Genomic DNA, 14,098 nt, shown 5'->3' on the forward strand with positions numbered 1-14,098 from the left:
ACTTGGCACAGAAGCTGTCCTGTAATTCCAGTGCTGGGAGCCAGAGACAGGAGGATCATTGTGGCTTGTTGTCCAGCCAGCCTATCCAGTGAGCTTCAGGTTTAGTGAGAGACCCTGCCTGAAAAAATAACAGGGAGAATAGAGCAAGACACCTGACAGAGACCTCTGGCCTCCATAAACATATGTATATAGCTGCACACCACACACCCACACATATATACCACACCACACCACACCACACAAACCACACACATATACCACACACCATACACACACATATGTACCACACCACACACACACCACACACACCACATACCATACACACATACCACACACACACAACACATATACCACACACATACACAGTAGCAACAATAATAAAATCTAACACAATATGCTTTGTCTTCCAACCAGTAGGCAGACAGCCAAGATCTGTGAGTGGGTAGTGCTAGGAACTGCAGAGAGCACGTGGGGAGCTATGAGGAGCTCTGGGGAGCACCTAGGCTCTGGGAGGAGCTGTGTGGGCTGCAGAGATGTAGAGGAGCACGTGGGGAGCAGACCTGTGCTGTGAGCTAGGAGGGAGGCAGAGCAGCCTTGAGGTCAGCGGCTCAGAGTCTGCACCTCACAGGTACTCACTCAGGGGTCCCCTGGCTGTAAGCCTCTTCTAAGCTACATGCACATTGTAAAAATGGCACAGGATTGTGTCCGCTTCCAGAGGCAGCATGGTGACCGGGAGTGGGCTGGCTACAAGGTAAACTATGTTAGCGCCGTGCAGTGTGGTAGCCACACAGCACCACAGAAAAGGAGGTCGACCCGCATCACATCCAAATACGGCAAAGAACTTTAATAAATTAAAATGCAAATAAAGGGGAGGTAGAGACTAATTTGACTTCTATTAAAAGTAAAAACAAACCTGTCTGTGAGTGTGTCTGTGAGACAAACAGAGGTCAATAGCACAAAATGCAATCTTGACTTCTGCCTGTCTGCAAAGGTCAGTGACGTGCAAACTCCTCCTTGCTTCACCAGGCTTCTACCTCAGGCTGCTGATTCTCTAGTCTCTCCATCTGACTCCCTGTCTGCCTCCAGCCTCCATCCTGGCTTGCAGTAGGTCCCAGGCTCAATTGCTTCTGTTGCTTGGAAAATGCCCTCAAGTTTTAACTCAGACACCAGCTCTCCAGACCAGCTTCAGAGCCCTCTGCAGGAACAACTAAACTTGTAAGCCACTTGGGAAGGAATGCCAAAACAAGACTATGGTAACGCCACCTTCCACCAGATGAGAAGTCCATGAGACCGAAGACCAAGCTGATCCCTAGCATTGGCTCTGGTCCCTGGCCACAACGCTGGCACTCAGAAAAATGCCAGTGTGCCCTTCTAAAGAGCATTCAGGGAAGTAGGTCAACGCAGGGAAACAAGGATCCCACAGAGAAGCCCAAATAACAGACCAATTGCGACGGCAGCTTGTGCCCAGCGTCCCCAGTGGAAGCCCAATATGATACAGATTTTGTATTTTATGGCTTTGGAAGACATTCTGCCAATGTGACCCCAGAAATGCAACTGGTTTCAGGTAATGGATGAACCAACACGGGCTTCTGACCGAAGTCTCTGAAATGAGTGTGTCTCTGGGCGCGCTGGACGATGTGATATTAGCACTGAGTGTGACAGAGTACTGAGCTTCATGGGGGTACGGAGTTCGGCTCCTGGGGAGGGAAGCCTCACCCTCTGACCCCACCTGGAAGGAGCTTGACATGGTGGACTTTCCCCACCCTGCAGCCCTGGTGCCTGGGTACAGGTGCCTTCCTTCCTCTAGCCTGTCCCGTCCACAAGGTGGTGGGCCTGGCGTCATGTGGCTACGCTTTGAACCCTGTCTGTCGTGGCTTCCGTATGTAGCTGGCTCACAGGGACCCTGACCTGCCTCATTCACTCTTTCTCGAGAATTTTGCTTTGGAGCGTGTCAGTGTTCAGGAACTTTTGGTTGAAGGGTAGAACTGGGCGCGGTAAACACTTTATTGTTCGGAAGATCCAGCGGTGATTTAGAGGAAAGCTGGTCCTGGTTATGTTTACCAGTGGACAAAGCCTGAATTCTCCTCCACAGCCCAGAGCCTGAGAGTGATCAGCGGAGGTCAGGAGATTGAAGAGGAGATTCCTGTGGTTACTGAGAGGAACCTGGGGAGGTCATTTCCTAGGAGGAGCCGTGAAGGTCACACCCAGGCTTCCACCCAGGGCCTCTCTAGCCTTAGGTCTTAGGTTCCCATTGACCAGGCCCTGATCAAAGATAAAGTGAACTTGGACAGCGGGCAGTAGTCACCCAGCACCAGAACAATGTCCCAGTGTGCCTGGCCCTGAAGAAGCTTCCAGGTGAGCTCTAGGATCTGGAGGGAGGTATGTAGGGGGGCAGGTGTTCCACAAAACACTACGACCTGGTCCTCTTAGGGCTAGGGAGTCGGGGACACCCAGGGGACTTTCCCTGCCGGAGCTGGGGCTGATTCTCTACCTTCTCGTTACGATTTAGAAAGCTCACCATTGTCTCTCAGAGTCCCATGTGATATGTGCAGGATATTACAGGCAAGTCAGCCTGTCAGGTGACTGATCTGTTCAACCCGACCAGTGGGTTGTGACCTCCTGGGGATCTCAGATGGATATCCTGCATATCAGATATTTACATTATGACTCATAGCGGTAGCAAAATCACGGTTACGAAGTATCAAAGAAATACTTTTATGACTGGGGGTCGCCACAACATGAGGAACTGTATTAAAGGGTCACAGCATTAGGAAGGTCGAGAATCACCAAGTTAGAGCGGACCCTGAATGGGAATGGCCTGGCATCAGATCTCCGTGTGTGTGGACACTGAGAACGTCAGAGCTTGGCTTTTGACCTCTAAAGGTCTTCAGTCTGCAGGAGAAAGGGGGCAGGGTGCAGAGGGTGAGTTAGAACAGGGGGGACGGCTCAGCGCACCCGCTGACCAGGATACGCTCTTCTCCTCTCCTACTACCTACTTCCTGCTACTTCCAGAGGTAGAATGGTTCTAATCTCACCGACCAACCCTGCCAGCTATGAGGAAAGGGACTGGTGTGTGACCCTGTCCCTAGTGAGTTAGGGACTTCCTGTGAGCCTGAGATGGCGGGAGAACACACGGGTACTGAGTCCCACCTGAGCGACAGAAGGGAGAGAGTGGAGATGTAGGGTGAGCTCACGACCATCGCTATGTGCGATAGATGTCAGAGTGGGCTATGGGTAGAAGCGTAGTGATGTTCAAGGACAGGTTTTCCTCTCAGCTTTGGGTTCTCTTGCCTCTCAGACATCAGCAAAGGAGTAAATCTGACACATGAAATGAAGGGTGGATGAAAGATGGGAGAAAGAGACCAGGTGGAGGGACACCTAGGACCACTGGTGTTAGGACACAAGCCATGTGTGCTCAGCCCGTTTCCTCTGCACTGAGACATTGAGGTGCACGCAGGCACATGTGGGCAGGAAGGCAGACAGGCACACACACACACGCACACTCACACACATGCGTGCCCAAACACACACACATTCACACACACGCACATGAACACACACACACACAGTGGGCTTGGGTTTGTTCTCCACTTACAAGCACAAAGGAACAGGAGGACTGGATTACAAATGCCTCAGATCTCTGCTACCTTAATGGAGTCTTTGTCTTCTACAAGTCAACTCTTGGCCACTCTGCTCCTCAGCCCCAGCCCAACCAGCTCAGCCACAGGCCCCGTTGACTACTTCCTAGTCTGGGCTGTCTTGCAGAGCAAGTCTCCAGGACTGTTGGGAGCACTTGCTGTCGAAGGAGATTTCAAGATAAGCGCACAGGCATTTCAACCCCCTGTTCCTTCCGCCAGAACCGGGAGAAGGTTGCTCTGTGCCTTCAACATCGGCCCTTTTGCACATTTCCCTGTGGACCGCAAGGGTGGGTGACATTCAGCTCCCCAGACCCCTCAGCCACAGTGACTAACCCACGACAGGTGCTCAGTAAAGAGGGGCAATGAGTCCGGGAGCTCCGACAAAGAACTGCAGGGCCGGGAAGGCTGGCGACATTTGAAAACAGGCTGAGCATGGGCGAGAGCGGCATAGAGATAAATGGCCGGCTCACGGGGCTAGGTGCCCACCTGCATTTTGAGCCCTGCTCTCATTTTGTTTCCCAAAGCAGACTTACAAGGTCTGCTTGGGAAGGGCAATGATTTATTGGGCCACAGAGATGTTCTCATCAATACCAGCTACAAACTTAAGATAAAAGTTCCATCTAACTTCTTGAGGTCACATGACTGAGTCCACAGGACTCCTGCCTGGTAAAGCCACCGGCTCTCTATCCAGCGTTGGTGTGAGAAATGATCCCCACTTCATGAGAAAAGCCCTGGACACTGAGTAGTCCAAGCCAGGTAGATTTATTTTTTGGGTTTTACAGAGTTCAGGACAAGAAGCATAAAATGCCTGGTATGCCAATTCGGTATAAAATAGTTTCTTTAAAATCATATTTCTCTGCTCCCTGGATGCCTCATTGGCTGAATCTTCAGGGGCTACAGTTTTCCCTGCATGTCCAACGTATGTCCCACCCCAAATCCACCATCCTCGGAGGGCTTGGAATCTTTTCCCCTTTTGTTCTAGGTAGCGCAAGGCACACAGTATATTGTACTTCAACCCTAAAATAGACTGAAGTGTCCAGGTGAGCAGGTGCCAGCTGCTGGCTCAGGAAGCCAGGGGCCTGGTGCCTCCTGCTTCTCTGTGATTCTTGGATGGGCTTCAAAGCCCTGAAAATGGGCCATAAATTTTACACTAGGGGGTGTGTCTTACCTGGGGGCTCTGACATCACCATGGAGGAGCTGCCCAGCCTCAGAGGCTGACACCCTGGCTGAGGGCCAGCCCCTCCCACAGCCCTGGCTGTGAGTGCACAGCTCCTGGCCCCCTTGTGAGTCATAATCCTGCCCGCTCTCAGTGCCCTGCTACATCAGCCTGACTTCTCCCTCAGCTGAGCGGTGCCAGCCTCCCTACCCTTACCAGGCCATCTCAGCCTTGGGACCCTGCTAGGCAGTACCACCGAAGAGGGACAGATCAAAAGGGATGGGCAGGTATGACCAGGTGTGTGTTCCTTTGCCTTGGAGGAAGCAGTTGATGGCTGTCTTGCTGGCAGCCCCTGAGCCACAGGTCTAGGTTGGGAGGAGGGGTCTGGCAGGTCTTTGGGAGGTTGGGTCTGACTTAGTTTGGGGACAGGCTAATACCTAAGGCACAGAATTCAGAGACACATACCAGGTGAGCTGTGACAATCTGCATAGCTGTCTTCTAGGGGTCACTGGGGTCTGGAATGGGCTTGGGGTTTCCTTTTAGATCAAAGTAAATAGCCCAACCAAAAGTGTTTCCCATCCACGTGCACTTAGGGAATGACCCAGGGGACCTGTAGGAAGGGGAGCCGTGTAGGGAAAGACCCAGGCAGCACAGGCTGCTTCTTCCCACCTTCTACATGTCTGTACATGTCGTGGTATACTCCTTCCAATGTCCGGATAAGTCCCTGGGCATGGGGTGGACAGATGCCTTCAGGAAGCCGAACAGAGATTGTGAACACAGGTGACCCCTGAAAATAAGGCAACTCTTGTGACTTGATCTATGTAAGATGGTTGGAAAGAAGCTGGACTTGGCACCTACCGCATGACCCTGGCTGACCCCAGCAGACCATTGCAGAAGAGGATTTCTCACACTCAGTGGGTGTCTGGTCTGTTTTGCAGAGTTCCTCCTAAGAAAATTGACTGTTGGAAGTATGGTTCCCTTGGGAATACTTTTCTTGGGAAAATTAGATGATCTTCTAAAAGAATACAATAGTATGTAGGCTTAGCAAATAGAATAGAACGTAAGTTCAGTTGCCCAGAGGAGAGCTGGAAAAACCAAACCCGAAACTCTGTATGTAGGTGTGTGCACACAGTATGCACACACAGACATGCGCACCTATATACGCTGAATACAGAATGTGATGTGTCTCACAGAAGCACTTTTTACAAGGTATTCTGTTGTTTTTAACAGCATCTCCATTGCTTGATTTTATCAGTAAAGACTCGGGAGCCAGATGCTGGGGTGAAAGCCTGCCAGCTCAGAGAGGCAGAGACAACACCCAGTTGACCTTCCTCCTCAGCTGACATCTTCTACACCGCCTCAAAAACTCTCCTCAAACGCACTGTCCCTCCCTTCTACTCCTGTGTGTCTCTCTATCCATCCTCCTGTCTCCCTCTTACTCTCTATGGTTTTTGTCTTGATCAGTCTATCTATCTTCACTTCCTGTCAACTGGTTGCTTGCTCCGCCTATGGTTGCCTTTTTAAAAGTCCTGTTTACAATATTCAAGCAGAAAGCTCTTAGCTTAAAGGTGTGTGCTAGGACTAAACCACACCACAACTAGAAACAGGATTTTCTAGTAAATAGTGCAACCTCGGGGCTCACAGTTTGATCGAATATCCTGCACCAATATTCATGCGTACATACATATATACCTATGTAATTTTTTCATGAGAATGAGCTTTTCCTATGCTTTTCAAGCCAAGTAATATATTTTCCTGTTGATTTTGTGTGTGTGAGTGCTTTGCCTACACGTATGTCTGTGTACCGTGTACATACTTGGTACCCAAGCAGGCTAGAAGAGGGCACTGGATCCTTTGAGAATGGAGTTACAGGCAGTCATAAGCCACTATGTGTGAGCTGGGAATTAAACCCAGATCCTCTGGAAGAGGAGCAACTGCTCTTAGCCACTGAACCATCTCTCCAGCCCCACAGTCTTTATAAAGGGCCTTAATAACAATGGGTAGTTTTCCCATTTCTGGAGTCTACCCGCAGACCTTTCCTATGACTGGTTCGGTAGTTTCTGGTCTGACCACGGCCAGCATAGTGGCGCTTTACAAACAGGCTTTGCCATTGGCTGACACAGAAACAAACTCCAGTGCACATAGGAAAAGACAAAAGGTCTGAATAGTGCATTAAAAATGTAACCTTGAAGCCGGGTGGTGGTGGAGCACACACTTAATCCCAGCACTCTGGAGGCGGAGGCAGGTGGATTTCTGTGAGTTTCAGGCCAGCCTGGTCTACAGAGTGAGTTCCAGGACAGCCAGAGTTGCACAAAGAAACCCTGTCTTGTGTGTGTGTGTGTGGGGGGGGGTGTTTAACCTGGAAACCACATTGATGCTCCTACATTCTCCAAGACTGAAGAAGTCACATGCCAGTAACCCAATATTATTAAGGCCATTTATAAAGACTGTGGGGCTGGAGAGGTGGCTCAGTGGCTAAGAGCAGTTGCTGTTCTTCCAGAAGATCTGGGTTCTAGTCCCAGCTCCCACACAGTGGCTTACAACTGTCTGTAACTCCAGGTAACAGCTGGAAGCAAGTAGGCCACAAAGCTAGGTAAACAGACTTAGGATAACGTTTGTCTAGCATGGGGACAGAGTACCAGGTTTAGGGGTGAGCATATGTCGTGGGAGCAAGGCTGAAGCTTGCGCTCTGAGCTTTCCCAGGATAACTTATGACCACTTTGCTAGCGGGGGCGGAGCAATCCATTACAAGAATGTGCTGGACACACACAGGTGCCACTTGTGTGCACCGTGTCTGCGTGCTGAGGACTGACTAGGAAAAGATCTCTCAGCTGTCCAGTTTTGGCCTTCAGGGCACTTGCTGTTTATTACGCACATGGTGAGCTGCCTTCTTCACTGAGACCTTGCTGGACTGGCTTTCCCTTCCCGATGGCAGAGACTGCTCCCGTGGGCATTTGTGGGTCAGAGCTGCCATGGTGATGGTGTTTACACCTCTGTCCTTGTGGATGTTGATGTGTGTCTCCTTCCCTAAGTTCTGTTGACTGCTTTCCCTTGAGTCCAGCTCCTATAGTCATGTGAGTTTGTTTGATTGACTTCGACATTGGCTTGGTTGTTTTGTTTGTATCTGTTTTCTTCTCTGACCCTTTGCCCCGTGAGCACACAGGCTTCTGGGCATACTGACAGCAGCCAGCTCCAGGTTTCCAGTAATACCTGGTGCAGGGTCCTGGGGAAGTATCTGTGACCCCAGGAAGTATTTGTGACCCCAGGAAGTATCTGTGACCCTGGAAAGTATCTGTGACCCCGGGAAGAATCTGTGACCCTGGGAAGTATCTGTGACCCTGGGAAGTATCTGTGACCCCGGGAAGGATCCCAGGAAGTATCTTTGACCCCGGGAAGTATCTGTGACCCCAGGAAGGACCCCGGGAAGTATATGTGACCCCAGGAAGTATATGTGACCCCGGGAAGTATCTGTGACCCCAGGAAGGACCCCGGGAAGTATCTGTGACCCCGGGAAGTATCTGTGGCTAGATGCAGAGGGGGAGCCCTGTCTACAGCACTGGAGAGAGAAGGAGACATGCAGGAAACAAAAGGCGCTGTGTACAGGCATGCTGCACAGCTGTCTAGAGCAGAGCCTGGTGTCTTGCTTGGTGTGGGAGTGGATCCTGGGCTCTGGTTAGCCGGGCACTGCTGCCACAACAGGGGAGTAGGCAGAGCATAAACCTAATTAGTCTTCATCAATAAAAAAATTGGGACTCAAATATTGGGGTAACAGCTGAAAGATCAGAGATGCAGCAGCCACCAGAGACTTCTTACCTCTCCGAATCCTCAGACCCCTCCCTGTCTCCACCCAGTATTGTCACTTCCTGTCTCCTCTCTGTACAGACCTCCAGACCTTTGTGGTTAATTCGTGATTAGCTCTGCCCTCTCATCTCCAAGTCAGCTTTATTTGTCAGAACACAGACAAAATATCACAACATAGGACTGAGCCCCCAGATCCTGGTCTGGCCTTTTTCTGTACAGGATGGCTGTGCCTTAGCTGGGTGGAATTTTCTGGTTAGTGGCTCTGCAGATTCTACAGTCAAGGGTGGCTGACCCATCAGGCCACTCAAATGTCAACAGTAGAAAGTGTTCTAGAGCCTCTGAGAGACATCAAGACACAGATTCCCAGGTGGTCACAAACTGCCAACCTGGGTCTCTGTGGGATTCATCAGTAGCGAGAGGGTGAGGGCAGTCTCTACAGTCTGTCCTTCAAATGGGTCTGGGCTCTCTGGAAAGGGGTGGGAAGCAGTTGGAGGATCTCACTGTTACCTGCAGATGGTCATGGAGTCTTTGCTCAGACTGCCTCTGACTATGCCTCACTGAGGAAGAACTCGGTAGTCCAGGAGGCTGTTTGTTTAGCCAGGCTAAGCGATGTCTGCTGCACATTGTGGGGTTGCAGGAACTCTGGAATACATACTAAGAGGAAACTTCTTCCCAAGCTGCGGCTGCACTGACGCAATCGGCTGAAGGGAAAAGGGGGAAGCACGGGGTATACCCATTCCTAGAGTGCAAGAATCCCAGAATTCCTAAAGGGAGCAATAATCTCCATCCTTTGAATACTCATGTTTCATTTTCCTGCAGAAAATTAATAGAATTAATGAACATTTATTTGGTGCCCCTTTTAGATTTCAAACATAAATGCCAAGAAAACTGACAGCGGCTGCTCACAGGAGCGCTTTCCCTAAGAGCCAGCCACGCTTATACTTCCCAGTTAGGAGCCTCTTCAGCGTCTTTGCAGGGGGTTTACTGAAGGAAGGCCTGTGAAGCTCATAGTCCCTGTTTTGGGCCCTGGCAGAGCAGTGACCTCTCGTGGCTGGTCCTTTCACCACCTGGCGTCCTGAGGTTAAAAGGCTTCTTCCTTGAGGTCCACAGAAAGCACTGGGTCCCTCACTCTTCGTTTAGTGAGCTCTTGTCTGCCCACAGCTTTAAGACCACGACTAAAGTCCCACGTGGGTGCTGTTCTTGCTGTTGCGGTTTTATTAGTTTGTTTACCATTTTGACATTAAGCTGGAGTCGTCTGAGAAGGGGGAAGTCTTAGCCGAGAAGACACTTCCATGAGATTGACCTGCCTACAGGTGTGTGGATATTGTCTTGATTGATGATGACAGGGGAGTGCCCAGCCTACTGCAGTGGTACCAGCACTGAGAAAGTTCCTGGGGGTGTATATAAAATCAAACTGAGCCAGTCAGAAAGAGCAAGACAGCAGAAAATGTCCCTCTATGGCCTTTGCTTCAGTTCCCACCTCTAGTTCCAGGGCTGAATTATTGTCCTGACTTCCCTCATTGACGCAGGTGTTACCCAAGAGTTGTAGGGTGAACTAAACCTGTCCCTCCCTGTCTGAGTCACTGTTCTATTGCTGTGAAGAGACGCCATGCCCATGACAACTCCTACTTTAAAAAAAAGCATTTAGGCCGGGTGGTGGTGGTGCACGCCTTTAATCCCAGCACTCGGGAGGCAGAGGCAGGCAGATCTCTGTGAGTTCGAGACCAGCCTGGTCTACAGAGCTAGTTCCAGGACAGGCTCCAAAACCACAGAGAAACCCTGTCTCGAAAAACCAAAAAAAAAAAAAAAAAAAAAAAAAAAAAGCATTTAATTGGGCTGGCTTAGAGCTTCAGAGGGTCAGTCCATTATCCATCATGACAGGGAGCGTGGCGGCATGCAGGCAGACACGGTGCTTGAGAAGGAGCTGAGAGTTCTACACTGGCTCAGCCAGCACAGGGAGACATACCAGGCCTGGCCCGGGCTTTTGAAATCTCAGACACCCCCAGTGTCATACTTCTGTCAACCAGGCCAGCTCCTAATCCTCAAATAGTTCCACTCCCTGATGGCTAAGCATTCAAAAAGATGAGCCTATGGGAGCCATTCTTATCCAAACCTCTACACTCCCAAAGTTGCTTTGGGCTGGGCTTTATCACAGTAGTGGAAACCCTAGGACAGGTGTTAACTGCAGGTGGGGTGACGCCTGAGACTTGGACTGTCCCTGTCTAACCTGGGGAGCTTGACCACAGCTCAGTTGTCTTTCACAGTCAGATCAGCTTCCAGAGCTTACTGTTCTCTCCTCCCATCCTAGTGTACGTCTGCAAGCCTGTGTCTGTCAGTCCGGGCAGGAGCCAAGACCTGGGACAATAAGAGCATCCTAGCTTATGGCCATGAGATCACACCTAAAACTCTTTTCACCTTAGAGATCGGGCAATTCTGTAGACTTCTCTCGAAGAACATCTCTTGCAGACTTCCATGTTTCCCATTTTCAACACCCCCCTTGACAGAGATGAGGAGAGTCCTGGGAGAAAGACACGATCGAAACATTGATGCTGCCAACCAATTCCCAACCTGAAGAGCAGCCAAGGACACTGGATCTGACTTGCCAAAGGGAAACTAGACCTCTTGGGGGGATTTCATAGCCGCCGAGGTCCCTGGAAGATCTAGATGGACTCTGAGGAGCCGAGACAGCAGCTCTTAGAAGCTGCTTTCAGGGTCAGTTGCCAACCCCAAAACATAGTCCTGGGAAGTTTGAGAAACTAATAGAGAAAGACACTAAAAGCAAAGAAAACACCAGAAGCTGTCCCATCGCACACAAGTCATTTGGGGTGACTATAGACAGGACAATGGAGTTGAAGGCTACTAAAACATCTCCAGAAAATTAGACAACGCATTAAAGCATTGCTTTCTGTGTTGCTCCAGCTCACCTTGTCCATTGTCGTTTGCTGGGGATTACTCTGATTAAGGGTGACTCCAGGGCTCTCTACACTGTTAGCCTCTTGGATCCTCACAGCTTCCTTTTTCAGGAGGAAACAGAAGTTTAGAGATGTTTCAGGGCTAGGATGATGATGCAAGGTTGTTTTCAGGGTTCCTGTGTTTGTGTGTGCACAGGTGCACCGGCATGTGGAAGCCAGAGGACAGCTTCAGGTATCCTCCTCAGGCATGCTGTCTGCCTCTGTTGAGACAGGCTCTCTCATTAGAGAGTTCACCGTGTTAGGCTAGACTGGGTCAGGGAGTCCCAAGGACTCTCTCCTCTTTCCACCTCCGGAACCCTGGCATTCAAATACACGCCTACCATGTCTAGTGTTATTACTCATGTTGGGGCTCAGCCTCAGGTTCTCACGCTTGTGACGTAAGTGCTCCAATGATTGGGGAGTGGTAACCCCCTTTCCCACAGTAGAATACCTTGCTAGCCTAGTCTTGCTCTATTGTCTGTTTTCAGAAATAATAACCCATTTAAATATTCAACCCATTTAATATTTAAAACCATGTATCCCACAAGGCTTGTTTTTCCAGGAACCAGGTAAGCTACAAGAGCCTTGTCTCCATTATTGGTGGTCATGTCGGCTACCAAGGCTGTAGGATTCACTCGCTTGGTTCATCCTTGGCAGAAATGATGGAGGACACAGCACTTTGGGAACGGTCTAAGAATAACTTGGTAGAAGGATGCTTTAGGGAGACAAGGACTTACTAGGAAGCTCTGGCTGTCCTGGAACTCTATGTGAACCAGGCTGACCTCAGACTCACAGAAATGTGCCTGCCTCTGCCTTCAGGGTCCCTAGATTAAAGGGTGTGGCACTGGGTGCAGCATGGGATGTTTCTTATTTGTCTTATACAGTGGGTACAACACCGTGTGACACTCTGGACCTAGCCTGTCCAACATGCGTCCACAAGAATCTTCAGTGTTAATTAGCAAGTGAAGCTCAAATCCAGTTCCACAGCGAGTGCCAGCTCTGTCTTAAGGACTCAGTGACCACGTATGACTGGCAGCTGCTTGGCCAACCAGCACCGCTCTGGGCTGGCATGCTGGGCTTTGTTGTCTTATAATGGGTCCAAGATTTCAAATGCTAATTATTACACATGAAATGGTACATGTAAAATTGCTCTCTGCATATAATGGGATACCATATTCAACACGTAAAGCATCATCGCAACACGGTGAAATCACGTCTTTGCACTACTAAGTCCATGGCTCTGGGATTTTATCACATTAGATGTTTTTCAGAAGATAGACAAAGCATCTAAAGTTGATGTTTTATGCTTTTTTTGTTTGTTTGATTTTTCTTTTGAGACAGGGTTTCTCTGTCATGGAACCCACTCTGCAGACCAGGCTGGCCTTGAACTCCCAGAGATCAGCCTCCCTCTGCTTCCTGAGTGCTGGGATTAAAGGTGTGCACCTGCTTTGTTCTTTAGGACAGAAGAATATTCCACATTCTGCACCACTGGCAATTTCTCTGGACATAGGAGTTACTCTCAAAGGTACGTAAGATGTGATATTCCTATCCGAATGTAATAGTGAAAAAATTGCAGAAGAGCTGATTAATAAGTCATAATCTTCCCAGAGAATAAGCATAAGGTAGACTTGGGCCTGCAAATGCGAGTGTATTAACTATCCAAAGCTTTAATGGCCAACCTACTTCTAACTCAGAGAGGGTGGAACTGCACGGTAATGGTCCCATTTCTTGTGCTCCAGTTGGTTTCTTTTAGGGAAACACAAGCATATGCATCCCCTGACATCCACTGGTAGTGACACACGTCTGTCTGCGTAATGGGGAAGAACCTGAAGAATGTCCTGGTGGTTTCCTGTGGATTCTTCCTTCTCTTTACAGCCTACGGAGGCCTGCAGAACCTGCAGGTGAGATATATTTATCATGTCATCCGATTCACCCTGGTACAACTCACACATTCCTGCACTCCCTGGCACAACCCACACTCTCCCGCATCCCTGGCACAACCCACACCCTCCCACATCCCTGGCACAACCCACACTCTCCCGCATCCCTGGCACAACCCACACTCTCCCGCATCCCTGGCACAACCCACACTCTCCCTCACTCCCTGGCACAACCCACACTCTCCCGCATTCCCTGGCACAACCCACACTCTCCCGCACTCCCTGGCACATTCTTTTTTCTTTTTTCCAAATGAAGCTCTACGAGGTTCAGTCTTGTTCCCACAGAGTGCCACCAGAGCTCCACAGCCCAGGTGTGTGTGACCCTGGGGCAAGGAGGAGGCTCAGCACACTTTGCCTTTGAATGGATAAAAAGAGATAAGGGAAACTATTGTGGATTTTATGTGCTCTGGGCTTTGTGGTTGGGCAGAAATGTCAGTTTGCTAATCCTCACTTGACGTTATGAAAAGCTTTAGGCAAAACTATGAACTTTGACAAAATCATCTGCATTTTGAACAGTTATGGAATCCTTCTTGCTCAAGTCTGCGAGTCTGCTTGAAAACCATGCAGCTGCCTCCAACAGGTTGGGCTCAGGGGTCATGTGCATCTAGGTCA

At 49.8% G+C, this 14,098-nt stretch overlaps 1 protein-coding gene across 1 annotated transcript in view; it reads left to right on the plus strand.

The window, feature by feature from the left end:
* The first annotated feature begins 1,452 nt into the window (after nucleotides 1–1,452).
* Unc93a (unc-93 homolog A) overlaps nucleotides 1,453–14,098 on the plus strand; it is a 31,202-nt gene continuing 18,556 nt past the window's right edge. The window contains exons 1-3 of the mRNA XM_057762394.1: nucleotides 1,453–1,564; nucleotides 13,006–13,071; nucleotides 13,286–13,447. Coding sequence (XP_057618377.1) covers nucleotides 13,361–13,447 — 87 coding nt within the window. The 5' untranslated portion in view covers nucleotides 1,453–1,564; nucleotides 13,006–13,071; nucleotides 13,286–13,360. The remainder of the gene's footprint in view (nucleotides 1,565–13,005; nucleotides 13,072–13,285; nucleotides 13,448–14,098) is intronic.

The sequence above is a fragment of the Chionomys nivalis genome, chromosome 2, assembly GCF_950005125.1.
Source record: "Chionomys nivalis chromosome 2, mChiNiv1.1, whole genome shotgun sequence".
Lineage (NCBI taxonomy): Eukaryota > Metazoa > Chordata > Mammalia > Rodentia > Cricetidae > Chionomys > Chionomys nivalis.